General features: G+C 41.5%; 1 protein-coding gene across 1 annotated transcript in view; it reads left to right on the top strand.

Moving 5' to 3' along the window:
- The window catches only part of mtm1 (myotubularin 1), a 69,051-nt gene extending 57,337 nt beyond the window's left edge, over positions 1 to 11,714 (top strand). The window contains exons 10-11 of the mRNA XM_048605083.1: positions 1,876 to 2,052; positions 11,351 to 11,714. Of these exons, the coding sequence (XP_048461040.1) occupies positions 1,876 to 2,052; positions 11,351 to 11,527 (354 nt within the window). The 3' untranslated portion in view covers positions 11,528 to 11,714. The remainder of the gene's footprint in view (positions 1 to 1,875; positions 2,053 to 11,350) is intronic.
- The last annotated feature ends 2,717 nt before the right edge of the window (positions 11,715 to 14,431 follow it).

The raw sequence follows: 14,431 nt of genomic DNA, 5'->3' as shown, positions 1-14,431 counted from the left end.
TTTCCAACCTAGTTGACTTTCTGTATCATTGAGTGTTTTGGTGTGTATTAAAACAGCAAAGGAGTGAAATAAATGTAAGAAATGCTAATATGTGGGGTTCTCTTCCTCTCTACTTGTTTTAACTTTCTAAATCCTGATTCTTCCTCTTTCTCTTTGTGTATCTTGTATTCTCTCCGTTTCTGGCTGAATTAAAAGATGGGCTGATTCACCACTTGGTAGGGGTTGGGGAACTAATGTACAATTGGCTGTGAAGATGCTGGAGGTGATATTTCTGCCCAGCACCCTCCCCCACCCACCTCCCCTGCATTAGCAGGAGGTCTTGTGTCAGACAGCTGCCATCCCATCAAAGGCCATCAGCTGGCCCCTTACTTCGAGACAGAGGCACGCGGCATTGGTTTGAGATTTGGGTGTGTGTTTGGGCGTGTGACTGGGTGACCTCAGAGGCCTGGTGAAGAGAGGGAGGGTGGGTGGGTGTGGAGTTTGAGGGCCAATGGGAGAGGGAAACTGGGCAGAAGTAAAAACTTTGGGGAGCCCTCTGGGCTAAGAAGATCCATTCAGGGGGCACTATTCCATCTGCTGTCCTCTACTCGGTTGCATGCAGAAACTGCCAGGCTGGCCACTTGGGAAGCCCTTAACTAGGACTTACTTGACCAAAATTAATTACAACAGGAATTAATTGGTTTCAGTTGACCACTTGTTGACTTCCTGGCATTTCCATTGCTACTGAGAAAGTAATGGTGGGGACAGAGGCAGGTGGAAAGATTATGGGCAGGCCATCCTATTAAAGTACCCTCCACCTTCTCATCCACCAGGAGGAAGGATAAAGTCCATCCTTGTGTGCGTGACTTCTGTATTTCCTTTTTGTCTTAATTGCAATTCTCCATCTCCAACTTCTCTTTGCCTTTTCTTTCTTTACAATGAAGTAAACAGAATTTATCTTTTCCTCCCTTTATCTCTTTACACATGTTTCAAATTACTTATGAATAAAGGACCTGACCTTTATTGGTTTCCCTGAGATGGTCTTACTCAGAGTTTCTGGCTAAAGATGATGTCAAATGATCTATTCTCGTTTTTAGCGCATTCCCCCATCATTGGGGGAATGTTTTTGGAACCTTATCCTCTGGCCAGTTGTTTTATTGTCCAACCCATTCATTACTGTATGTGACTGGACTGCAGAACTTTCATCTCATCTGTTGACTGTAGAATTGCTTAACTCTGTCTGTCATGTACGGTTTAGCAGGTATGTAGTCCTATGTTGCAGCTACACCAGGTTGACACTGTTGCTCCTGATGTACTCTCCTGCATCATCTTAAAAGTTAATTCTCAGGCTTGATGGTGATAATAAAATGTGTACCATGAGGTTATACATCATAGTAAACATAATCAATCTGCTGCCGAAATCCGTTAGTGCTAGTTTCTGGTTGTTGGATCTGTTCTGAATCTTTGTCAATCAGTGCAACACAACTTGGTCATTTTGAGGTAGTGGTGTTTTTGGTGTGAAGATGGGACTTTGTCCCCACAAGGACTGTATAGTGGTTATTCCCACCAGTTGCCTTCAACAGATACATTTGCAATGAGTGGATTGGTGAGGACAAGGTTAAGTAGATTTTTCCTTCCTTCACGACCTGCCACAGGCCCAATCTGAGAGCAATGTACTTTAATACTTGGCAAGCATAGTAACTAGTATTGCTTTTGTGCTGGACCCTGAGTAAGCCCTTTACCATGCTCAGTGCCCGTTCCAGGAGGACAGTGGTTTATTAGCTGAGGCAGAGCAGTAGGTGACAATCAAGTTTGCTGCTGATGTCATGCTTTGTTTTCTTTTTACCGTATTTGTAAAATAATTGTTAAAAGTCATTTTTTTAATGTTAATTCAAGGAGTTGCGAAAAAGGACCGTATCCTTATGGTCATATATGAACAGTGAAATGGACAAGTACATCAATCCCTTTTATACAAAAGACCAACATCGTGTTCTCTATCCAGTAGCCAGCATGCGGCACCTAGATCTCTGGGTGAACTATTACATCCGATGGAATCCTTGGTTCAGGCAGCAGGTACGTAATCAGAAACATTGACTCATAAAAATAATTCTTGTAATACATCATTCATTTCTATAAGGACTTGAAAGTTTTGACCATCTAAGAAAGCCCATTGAAATGACCATTTTCTCTGATCTGTAAGGCACCTACCAAAGTGAGATTATGAATTCAGCTAATGGAATAAGTCCTTGTCTTGACCTCTGTAGCAAAGCATGTTAGTGCAGGACACAACAACAACACAAATACACGAACAGTTCTGAGGAAGGGTCACCGGACCCAAAACGTTAACTCTGTTTTTTCCTTCCAGACCTGCTGAGCTTTTCCAGCAACTTTGTTTTTGTTAGTGCAGAACACATTTTTCACAAAGTCAGTTAGGGCACAGCAAAAGGCCATTCAGTTCAACAACTTCCCGAGCAGCAATCCACTCTCTATCCCTGTAGCCTGAAATGCTCATTTCATTTCCTTTTGAAATCACTGGTCATCTCTGTTTTCACACCCTCACGGTACTAACTTCTCAATCATTATGACTCACTTGGTAGGAAGCATCATTTGCCCATAATCTTAAAAGTTGCACATCACAGGTAATGCGAGCAGATTTTTCTTGTTCACTGATCCAAACTTCTCACCTCCATCAAGTTGCTGTTTTGCTCCACGGAGAACAGCCCCAATTTCTCCAACTAACGTTTGTGGTTAAGTTTTCCCGTTCCTGGAATCATTCTGTTCAATTTCCCCTGCAGCTTCCCAATGATCCTCAAATCTTTCCTAGATTGGAGGGGCCAGAACACTCTGCGTTCAATAAATGAATAAAAACAGGCGTCGCTGGCGTTTATTGTTCATCCCTAATTGGCCAGACAGCAGTTGAGAGTCTACCACATTGCTGTGGATCTGGAGTCACATGTAGGCCAGACTAGGGGACGTTGGCAGATTTCCTTCTCTGAAGGACATGAGTGTATTGGTCTTTTAACAGCAACTGATTGTGGTTACATGGTTGCTTTTAAACTGGCTTTTTAATTGTATATTTTTATTGAATTCAAATATTTATGGAATTCAACCCAGATCCTTAACTAACAATTCTCTCAATATGTCCTGGCACCTTGAGCAGTTGGTGCTCTTGCACCTCTGGGTCCCTCAGTTCCTCAATCAACATTGATGTCATTGGCTTTTTTGAAGTGTGGAGCTTAGACTTATCACCGCTGTTTTTGTTCACAAATGGAATGATACAACAAGCGAGATAGTCAGCCCCTTGTATTTGTGCCAACTCCTTGAAAGTGCTACCAAAACAAAATTGCTGGAAAAGCTCAGCAGGTCTGGCAGCATCTGTGAAGGAAAAGACAGTTAACGTTTCGGGTCCGGTGACCCTTCATCAGAATAGAACTTGAAAGAGCTATGTAATTAGTCTGCTTCCTTGCCTCTTATTCCCCCCTGCACCTGTAAGAATTTCTTTCCTTTCTGAAATTTATTATTAAATCTACTTCCCACCCTTTCAGGTAGTGCATTTCAGATCATCCTAGCTTATCTCCTTAAAAAATATACTTCCTCCTGCCCTGTCTAGTTTCTTTGCTCATTACCTTTGACTCCTCCATCAAAACCATACATAACTTGGAACACTCCTGCCACAGCTCTGCTTTTACTATATATGCACAAATCAGATCAATGGTAGTCTCTGACTAATTTAAACCTCGAATACTGGGCCATTCTGTCAAACCTTATGTAGCCTTGATATCCTTACTGAAATGCGATGCCCATAATTGTATACAAGATTTCTGGGGCTTAACCAGTGTTTTATAAAGGTTTAACACAATTTCCTTGCTTTTGTGCTTTATGCCTCTGTATTTTAAAGTCTTAAGATCTTTTAAAGCTGTTTGTGTTTCCTGCTTCATTCAGATATGCATCGCTCTCTACGAAATGTTGTGAATTTTTGTTTTGTTTCTGGGTATATCTTTTACAGTAAGTGAAAATGCAACACAGACTTGAGTGCAAAATCAAAAAAGAATGTTTTAAATGAAAGATATAATGCCAGGCAAGCTGGAAATCTGAAATAAAAATACAGTGAGCGGAATCTTCTCAGCCTCTGAACAACATGGGCCATGGTGAGAAATTTGAGAGATGGCCAATGAGGAGCTTCTCAATATCGAGAGGAAGAAGTTCCATTTTCCAATCAAACAGGGAATAGCCAAAATTCTTGCTGTTAAGCAGCAAGAGCTACACTTGTGTGAGTTTGCATGCATGAAATCTCATTATCATCTCACCTCATTAATATCTAGTTTCCCATTCTCCCAGCTGGAACCTAAATGGCAACATTTCCTGACATGAACATCAGAGTGAGTACTTGGCAGTTCCGGCTTGCTGCTTGTTCCTTTAGCTGTTCACTTTGGTACAAGTGATCACCATCTCTGGGCACAATCTACAAACTGTGACCACATGCACTCCCTGTCCATGGACATTAGCATCCAACGCTTAGCAACCTTGTCATACTCTTATGGCTCATCCTGAGTCTATTTTCAGTACAGCTCTGCACCTCAATGCTGTACTTTGGAGTGCACCAGCACCTTTCATTGGAAAGCTGCTGCAAGGAATCTTTGCACTGGCCAGGCACCAGGCTGCATCTTGTTGCTGTTCGCTTGTTGTCTTAGAACTCACTTTGCCCCTACTTTAATGGTCACAATATCCCTGCTTTGCCGTGTTTTGCCTTTTGCACTTCTCCCCCTCAGCCACACATTGAAAGTGCACAGTACTTCAGTCTTGGTTTGCTAATGAATGCAAGCCCAAAGCCAGGAACCTTGTCATGATTGTCAGCAGTCATCAGTCAAGGGTGTGGACATATTGCTGTGCAGCACAGTGCTATGTAAATCTCTCACTTATAACGTATACCAGTATCCTACGTGGCAAATGCATTGCTTGTGCATTGGTCCAATAGCCATGTCTGAAAGTCTAAGGGAGTAAACCTCAGTTAAGTCAAAGAGGGGAGAACCATCAGTAAGGATGTACTATAAGTCCAGGATATTGCTGGTCTGAGCCCAGGGGCTTGGAACATGGTTAGTCATCTGTTTGAGGTAGACATGGCCAGGGGTTTCATTTCAGTAAAGTCCAGGGTGTGGACCACAGTGAGTTCTGCACATTGATTGTGTACAGTCAGGGAAGAGCAAACAATTCAAATGGGTCTGGTCTGTCATAGTCGGAGCTGTCTGTCAAAGTCAGTCAGTGATATGGAGGTCAAAAGAGTTGGTCAGGGATTTCTATTCTGGTAGTGAAATGGGGAACTCAATTGGAGGCTGCAATCTGGAATGCAGAGGGGTCCAAGGAGGGTGAAGGGGGGTGTAATTTAACGTGAAAAGGGGGGTGATGATTGTGTGTAGGATACTGCAAGTAGGGGCATTGTCTGTGGTCATCACCATGGCAGGATGTCTTTGGACGAGCCTGGGGTCCAGGGGTAATGATGAGAGTTGCAAACATAGTTCCAGAAGATGTGTGGTAACGTGGACGATCAGGACGGATGGAATGTCCAGGAAATGCCAGTAAGGAAGGAACATGCCTGCATTTGCCTTCCATATTCATTTGACTCCTAAATGCAAAGTACAAGTTGAAAGTGGCTATGACACACCTGGAATAGGCTGAGTCAGTGTTTTTTCTCTGTTCCAACAGGTGGGCTCCACTTCTGTTTGATGTGAGGCCCTTCAAGGAACAGTTGCATCAATCATGCACTTGCATAGTACAAGTTGAAGTCATCTGTAATCACAACATCCTACATCTGAAATGCATGCAGTGCCCAAATTTATGGCGTGCAGATGCTGGTCACAAGCAGTCTCAACCATGTCTCATTATTGCAGAGTGTGATTGATATTTCTGCTTCACAGAGATGACTTTATAGTTGCTGTACTGCAAAAGAGGAACAGATGAGCCAGCTGGCTTAAGATCAGCAACAAGCCCCCTAACTGATACTGAATGACTTCCACATGAGCACCCCCCTGAAGGACCTTTCAGAATATACAGAAGTTGCAGGAGGCCCAGTGTCTTTCGTCTTCCATGCCATTTCCTTCAGATGAGTGAGGTGTGGTGTCACGGCAGACTGAGGATGCCACTGTCATAGAACTATGTCATCTGCTGGAGCCAGACCTATGATCCGAAAGAATGGGTGGCCTTCCTATCCCGGTGGTCATCAAGGTGACAGCTGAGTCTAACATTTATACAACTGGCTACTTCCAAGGAGCCACTGGGGACCGGTATGGAAGATATTACTCCTCAATTCACAAATATATCAAGGCTGTTACTGATGCACTTTGTCCCAGATCACATCACTTCATCTGTTTCCCATGACGAGGTCTGTGCTGGAGCCCAGGCAGTAGGCTTTGCCAACATTGCTGTTTTCCCCCAGGTGCAGGGTGCTATAGACTGTGTACACATCACACATTCAGAGTGCCATATCGTAACACAGCTGAGTTCGTCAATAGAAAAGGGGTTCCGCTCCATCAATGTGCAAGTCATCTATGATCATTGATTTTACATTTTGGAGGTCTGTGCCAGGTACTCTGAGGAATGCCATGATGTCTTTATCCTTGAGAATGCTGTATATTTCTGCTGTGTTTCAAGTACCAGATGCCTTACAAGGATGGTACTGGAAGACCAGAACTACCCTCTGCAATGACGGCTGACAACTCCATAATCAACCCTGACTGTGGCCGAACATGGATACAGTGGGCGGCACGGTGGCTCATTGGTTGGCACTGCTGCCTCACAGCGCCAGGGACCTGGGTTTGATTCCACCCTCGGGCGACTGTGTGTGTGGAGTTTGCATGTTCTCCCTGTGCCTGCATGGGTTTCCTCCGGGTGCTCCGGTTTCTTCCCACAGTCCAAAGATGTGCAGACTAGGTGGATTGGCCATGTTAAATTGTCCAGTGTGTTCAGTGATGCCTCGATTAGGTGGGTTAAGGGGGTATAGGTCTGGGTGGGATGCTCTGAGGGTCGGTGTGGACTTGTTGGGCCGAAGGGCCTGTTTCCACACTGTAGGGATTCTATGATCTTCTATGAATGCAACCCATACTTCAACCAGAGCTATGATGGGCAGGCAGTGGGCCCCGGTGTAGATGTGGTTTGGCTGGTTGAATCAGTCTGGCGGTGTCTTGAAAGCAGAGTGTGCCACACAATTCTAGCATGCTGTGCTTTGTACAACTGGAGCAGACAAAGAGGGAATATTAGGGAGGTTGAAGTAGCCAGAGCATGATCAGCCTACCAAGAATAAGGATGAAGACATTGGGTCATCACTTTCTGCATAATGGAGTGCAGCAGTATCAGTCACTACAGAACAGACAGGACTGAATTGACACTCTCTCTAATAGAGAGCTGGGTGCAGTGATCTTTTGTTCAGTGTAAAATTGTTGAAAGGCAAGCTGTCTATTTCTCTTCAGATATAAATGCAGCTTCTATTTGTTTGTTAACTTTTGCTGTTGCTGAATAAAAGTGAACATTTGAAAGTGTTTGTAAGCTTTCTGTATGTAATGGCCCCACATCGAACAATGAGAGGATGTTGGCTATTCTGTAGGCATGGAGGAAAGAGTGGCAGTGACTAAGAACTGTAAAGTGGGATGTGGGCTAAGGACAGGTAAATTGTGTGGTTTGGTACTTTAACAGCTAATGACCACCTGCATATGTAAAGAATTATCAGCCGTGCCACTTGTGTCCTGAGAAGTGTTGGCCCGTGGTTACTGTTCCACTGCATCCCGATGAAGGACAGCTCTGAGCTGCCAGTGCTTGACTGGATGCACAGCTTGGTTTCAAAGATTGAGCCACAGACACTGGGATATCAGGATATAATGAATGGAGTGCCATAGGGGCATTGTGCGTAGTTAATGAGGTGAATTAGTGCAAGAAAACATGCCATGTCTTTCAGAGAGAAACCCCCATGAAATGATATTTAGCTGAATTCTGGTAAGACTCAGCTCAAAGTATCTGTGCTGACTTTAATTAATTAGATCATTCTTTTAGAAGTAGTTACTCCTATCACAGGTTTATATTACTCTTGTTTTGAGTGAATGAAACATTTGCAACTGTCTGGTATCATTTCCTCATTTCAGGAAGGCTGGAGCTTCCACATTTTCCATTTAAACTTCCCTTAGAAACCTAGGACGCATCCTATCTGGATCGAGTATCTTTCCTAAATTGAATACTGCCAACCTTCTATTTACATCATTTTTTTATTTATATCCTATCCAGCATTGCTGTGCTAACTCTGTGCCTCTCTTCACATTGAATCTGCTGAGTATTCCAATATTTTCTGTTTTGTTTCAAAATTCTAACATTTGCTGTATTTTTTAGAATTCAAATAGTTTTAGTTTTGCACTGTAAATCTGCAAAGCATTTTCACTGATGTGACTCACCCAGGAACAGAAATTAATAAAGCTTAAAGGGATGCAAGGAACTATTGAGCTTTGGTGTTCAACTGGTATCATGTTTAGAATCGGGTCGGTCAGTTTTCTTGGGGATATCCCGGGATATCCCCTTGTTGAACTGAATCCCAGTTTGATAAAGGATGTCAACATTCACTAGAGATGTTATTTGTCTGGGGGAAGTGAATGACTGCTGTCACCGAACAGCATAGCTTCTTTGCAAAAAGTCACTGCAAAAAAAGGGTGGATGGGAGATTGTGGCTGTGAGAGCTGTTCTTGGTTTTTGAGGTTTTTTTCACTGCTTAGCTGGATTTACTCACTTCCTTGAGGCAGTTATTGCTTTTTTTTAAACAAGTTGTTGCATTGTTTTTGGAACTTTATAATAAAAGATCAAAAACATGGATGGCTTAAAAGGGACTTTTAAGGATTGGTATTAAGTTATCCTAGAACAATGTTTTTGAGCAGTATGACTGTGCTAATGCTGTGCTTTTGAGCAAATTGTGTTGCTTGCTTTTAGGTAACTTCTGGGTCTGTAGATTGTTAAAGGGGGCAGAAGTGGCTTTTAGTAGGGTGATGTGCTCTTCCTGTCAGATGTGGGAGATTGTGAATGTTCCTGGAGACTATGTCTGCAGGAATTGTTTGGTTGAGAATGTTATTGGACTGCAATGGTGCAGTGGGTAAACCAAAATGATAGTGAGAAAAGGCTGAAGCTAGTACAGCAGGTAAGGAGAATAAGTCTAATAGTCAAGTCAGACAAGCTTAGCAGAGAATGAGGTAAGACTGATCAATTCAACTGCAGTGCAAGAGGCCTAATAGGTAAGGCAACTGAATTCAGGGTGTGGTTGGGAACATGGGACTAGGATATCACAGCTATTACAGAAATATGGCTCAGGGATGGAAAAGACTGGCAGCTTAATGTTCTGGCGTATAGATACTATAGGAAGGATAGAAAGGGAGGCTAGAGAGAAGGGGAAATGGGGTTTTTGGCTAGGGAGAGCACTATTGTGGCACAAAGGAGCATATTCCTGGGATCTTGTCCAGTGAAGTTTTATTGGGGGAACTGAGAACCTAAAGCCGGATGATCACCTTGTTCGGATTGTAATGTAGGCCTCCCAGTAGTCAACCTGAAATTGAGAAAAAAATGTGTAAGGAATCTCCGATATCTGTAAGAATAATAGGGTGTTATGGCAGGGGATTTTAACTGTCCAAATATAGATTGAGACTGTCAAGGTGTTAAGGACTCGGAGAGGATTTTAAGTGTGCACAAGAAAACTTTATTCAATATTTGGATGTACCCTACTGGAGAAGAGGCAATACTTGACCTTCTGTTGGAAAATAAGACAGGGCAAAGGGACTGACGTGTCAGTGGGGGAGTACTCTGGGGCAAGTGATCATAATTCTATTTTAAAATAGCTATGGAAAAGGATAGAACTGATCATAAAAGTTACATTCCTAATTTGTAGTAAGGCCAATTCTGACTGTATTGGACAGAAACTTTCAAAAGTTAATTGGGGAAGGTTATTTGCAGATAAATGGACAGTTGAGAAGTGGGAGGCCTCAAACAATGAGGTAATGAGAGTTCAGAGACAGTATGTTGCTGCTAGTGTGAAAGGCAAGGCTGGTGGGTGTGGGGAATGTTGGATGACTAGAGAAATTGAGGCTCTGGTCAAGAAAAAGAAGGAAGCATACATCAGTTATTGACAGCTGAGATTGAGTGAATCCCTAGAAGAGTATAATGGCAGTAGGAGTATACTTAACAGGGAAAACAGGAGGGCAAAAAGGGCACATGAGATTGCTTTGGCCAAAAGAGTTAAGGAAATCCAGACAGAATCTATAAATACATTAAGGGCAAAAGAGTGACTAGGGAGAGAATAGGGCCTCTTAAAGATCAACGTGACCATCAATGTGTGGAAACACAGGAGAGGGGTGTGATACTAAACAAATATTTCATGTTAGTATTTACTGTGGAGAAGGACACGGAAGCTAGGGAACTTGGGGAAATGAATAGTGATGCCTTGAAAAGAGTTCATATTACCGAAGGGGAGGTGCTGGAGGACTTAAAATGCATAAAGGTTGATAAATCCCTGCGATCTGATCAGATGTTTCCCAGAACTTTGAAGGACGCTAGGGGAGAGATTGCTGGGCTCCTTGTTGAGATATTTGCATCATCAATAGCCATGGGTGAGATGCTGGAAGACTGGAGATTGGCTAATGTGGTGCCATTGTTTAAGATAGGCTGTAAGGAAAAGTCAGGGAACTGTAGACTAGTAAGCCTTACATTAGTGGTGGATAAGTTGGTGGAGGGAGGATTCTGTGGGATGGGATTTACACTTGGAAAGGCAAGGGCTGATTAGTGAAAGTCAGCATGGCTTTGTACGTGGGAAATCATGTCTCCTGACTTGATTGAGTTTTGTGAAGAGGTGACAACTAAGATTGATGAAAGCAGAGTGGTAGACATCGTTGAACGCTTTGCTAAAGTCCATATAAACAAAGTTCCACACGGTAGAGTGGTAAGTCAGGTTAGATCACATGGTATCCAGGGGAGCTAGCCAATGGGATACAAAATTGGTTTGAAGTAGGAAACCAGGTGGTGATGGGGATTATTTTTCAGACTGGACGTCTGTTACCAGTGGTGTGCCACAAGGATCAGTGCTGGGTCCATGTAGAGGATGGTGTGTGTATAGAACAAGCAGCCTGAGGAAGTCGTGAAGGCTGATACAATTACAACATTTAAAAGGCATCTGGGTACATGAGTAGGAAGCGTTTAGTGGAATATGGGCCAAATGCTGGCAAATGGGACTAAGTCAGTTTGGGATGTCTGGTAGGCATGCATGAGTTGGACCGAAGTGTCTGTTTTCATGCTGTATGACTCTGTGACTGTACAAATATTAATATTATGTGGTAACAGTCTTTCTTGTCTCCTCTTTGAGTAGCAGGACCCAGTTCAACAGCGATACAAAGAGTTGTTGGTTGTACGAGAGCAGTTGCTGAAGAAGCTAGAGGAGCTGCAGATTTCAGACACTGCAACAGGAATGCTTCCCCATGTCTCTAATTCATCACCTTCATCTTCTCCAGTGCCAGTATCTCCACACTCTCAGACAATGCTTTGAGATGTGTGTGTGGACAATTCCGAATACTTACAGTACTGATTACTTAGAGACTCTTTAAAAAAACCTCATTTAAGCTATATTGCAGCATGTTAAAAGAATGCTGGCTAGGGTCGTTGATTTATTTGCATGTTAATACTATAATTTCTCTTTCTACAAAAAGTGAATTAAAGATATTTTGATAAATGGCGTTCTAAGTGATGTTTGTGCCTTCGTTTAAATGGTAGCAGGCTGCCATTTATTTAGGGTTACTGTCTTGCTATTTCTGTTTCAGTCAGTCATGCTGACTGTCTCGATTGCTGAGTAAAGAAAACTGTGGACTTAATTCATCTCAAATCCATACGAGTAGTGCGAGTCTTTGGAAGACAGCTGTCGAAGCTCTGTGGATTGCTGCAAGAACTGACTAGAAAGTACTGATTGAATGTTGCAAAAATAGCTTATATGGCTTTCACTTCACATTACTGATCATGTATTGTTTGCTCCTTTGACAGTGACCCCTTGCTAATAAAGATTAGTATTGTAGTATAAATGGAGCTGTAGGATCAGTGGCAAACAAAGGCAGCAGACTAGAAAAGATTTTGAAAACAATAAGGGGGTGAAATTGATCTTGGGCAGTATCTTAAACGGGCGAGATTGGCAATGGGCAATCCATTTTACACTGCACCAGGATAAGAAATACCGAGTCACATTTTTTCACAACTGCTGCTGCTAAGACTGAACTTCAGCCCCCTGCTGTCTCCTTGTATGACTGCAGGTGGTCAATTCCTCCACCTCCTGTTATGCAATATAAGCATAAAAGTTACCAGTTTATTTCTATTAATATTTTATAATTTGATTTCTCCCTTTTTTTTAAATAAGTAGAATCTCTTCCTGACTGGGAGTGTCAGTCTTTATCTACAGCATTTGCAATAAATATGAGACCTAAGCAAGCGCCTGTATTCCTGGTCATTCTCTACACCTGTATTTTATGAGCTTGTGTAACTGGCCAAAGTATTTCCCCCACTTACTTTTGTATGACTTTGAAGAGCTAAGAAAAATGCAAAATTTGAATGAAATTAAACTATAGTCAGTTGTACCTGAAAATGCGGATCATTTTATTGTTCATTTCTTCAAAACTATTATACTGATGTTAAGTGAAATTAGATTTAGGATTTTGTACAAATGTTTTGTTTTTAATGGGACAGTAAAGAGTAATGACTGCTTTTGGAAATGGATGCCTATCTGAAGCATTTTAACAGCTACTTATTTTTGTCTTTAAACATTTTGCTTCTGTGCAGTGCAGATCTGAAAGTAACAGTGGGGAACAAGCAATGGCCTTCATAAACCTGAAAATTACAGTTGCCATTGTTACATGTTAGCCAAACAGTTATTTTACCAAAGATACTAATTCATCAAAAATTGCCATGTATTTGCTGAAATAGTCCATGAGGGAATGCTGTTAATAGCACCAAAAACAATTTGTAGACTCTCTAGCTTTCCAAATGTGTTTTCTAGTAAAGCACAATTTTTTTTTAGCTTAATGTTTCTTTCAGTAATGTAGACTTATTACACAATTCTCCTCCAGCTTTTTCAGTTCCATGTACATCAGTCAAATTTAATGAATTTTCGTTTGATAATTTAATGCTTTTCACGTGTCTTTTGCATTGGAGCTTTTTTGAATGTATTTTTGACACCAAAATATTTACCCTGATTCATCTTTTTTAGAGAAATCAAAGGCAATATTGAGAATTTAGTTAAATTGGCGATGCTCCGTGTATAGGAAGGGCAAGAATACTTACTTGTATGCTCTAGGCTGACAGTCCTTTTCACTACTAAGGGAGTGTCATTTTATTGAAGGCATTCAGAACAGATGTTAAATCAGGAGCTCATCCACCAGTTCACGTAGACGTAAAAGATCCCACACTGTATTCTAAGAACAGCAGGGGAGTTCTTTTGGTCAATATTCATTCCTTTGCTGTTTGTGGCACTTCGTTAGAGGCTCAACTTTACATGCATAACAGTAATTGCATTTCAAAAAGTAATTAATTGGCACTGAAGTGCTTTAAACATCCTGAGGACATAACACTTTATATAAATGCAAATTTGTTCTTGCAGATTTATCACAAATTGAGCACACTTGAACTAATTCTTCAAAATTCATACAATATTCTAATTAAATTCCAGAAGACTTGATTCGATTTAGATGCTTCCTGGTTTCTGCCATTTGCACCTTATTCCACTACACCGGGGAAACCAGATAAATTGTTTGCCCTTGGGAAAAATTTACATATGCTTGAATTTGTTGAGTTTCTACTCTACTTTTCAAACTTGGTTAAACTTTCACCTACTATTTGCAGTTGAATTTTAATTGTTTTAGTCTATTAGGCCATATCCGCATTCAAGACATATGTCGTAATCTGGGGCTAAAAAAAATTCCATACACTATCTTTGGTCTGATTTTACTAGTAGATAAAACATCTGTATGTGTCAAAGTTGTGCATGCTTGGAGACCGGTGTAGATGACAAGCATTTAAGGAAGAGCTTGGCCTGTTGAAGTCCATGGCACTGTCCTACACTGGTTGCTCCCTGAATTTTCTGTTCTGCCTGATTATTTTTGGGGATGACACATTCGCTTCCATTTTTTGGTTTAGTTAGGTCTGCTGTTATTGCCGGAGTTAAAAGTGCTTTAATGTAAAATAAATTTGAATTGAATATCGTGAACTAATTTGGTTCAGTAATGAATATTTGCAATGTGTACTCTTTATTTTGACATGATTGTTAATAGATTGTTAAGCATTCCACATAAACAGTATTTTTCAAAATACTACTACAAAATAACAGGGAAGTCAAGACTGGTTAAGCATTTTACTTTTGGCTGATCCATTTTGAAACATATTCCCTTCATTTAAGCAGCAAACCATGATAGCC

This window comes from Rhincodon typus, chromosome 14 (assembly GCF_021869965.1).
Source record: "Rhincodon typus isolate 14 chromosome 14, sRhiTyp1.1, whole genome shotgun sequence".
Taxonomy (NCBI): Eukaryota; Metazoa; Chordata; class Chondrichthyes; order Orectolobiformes; family Rhincodontidae; genus Rhincodon; species Rhincodon typus.
The sequence above is the reverse complement of the archived record's forward strand: the minus strand, read 5'-3'. Positions and strand labels throughout refer to the sequence as shown.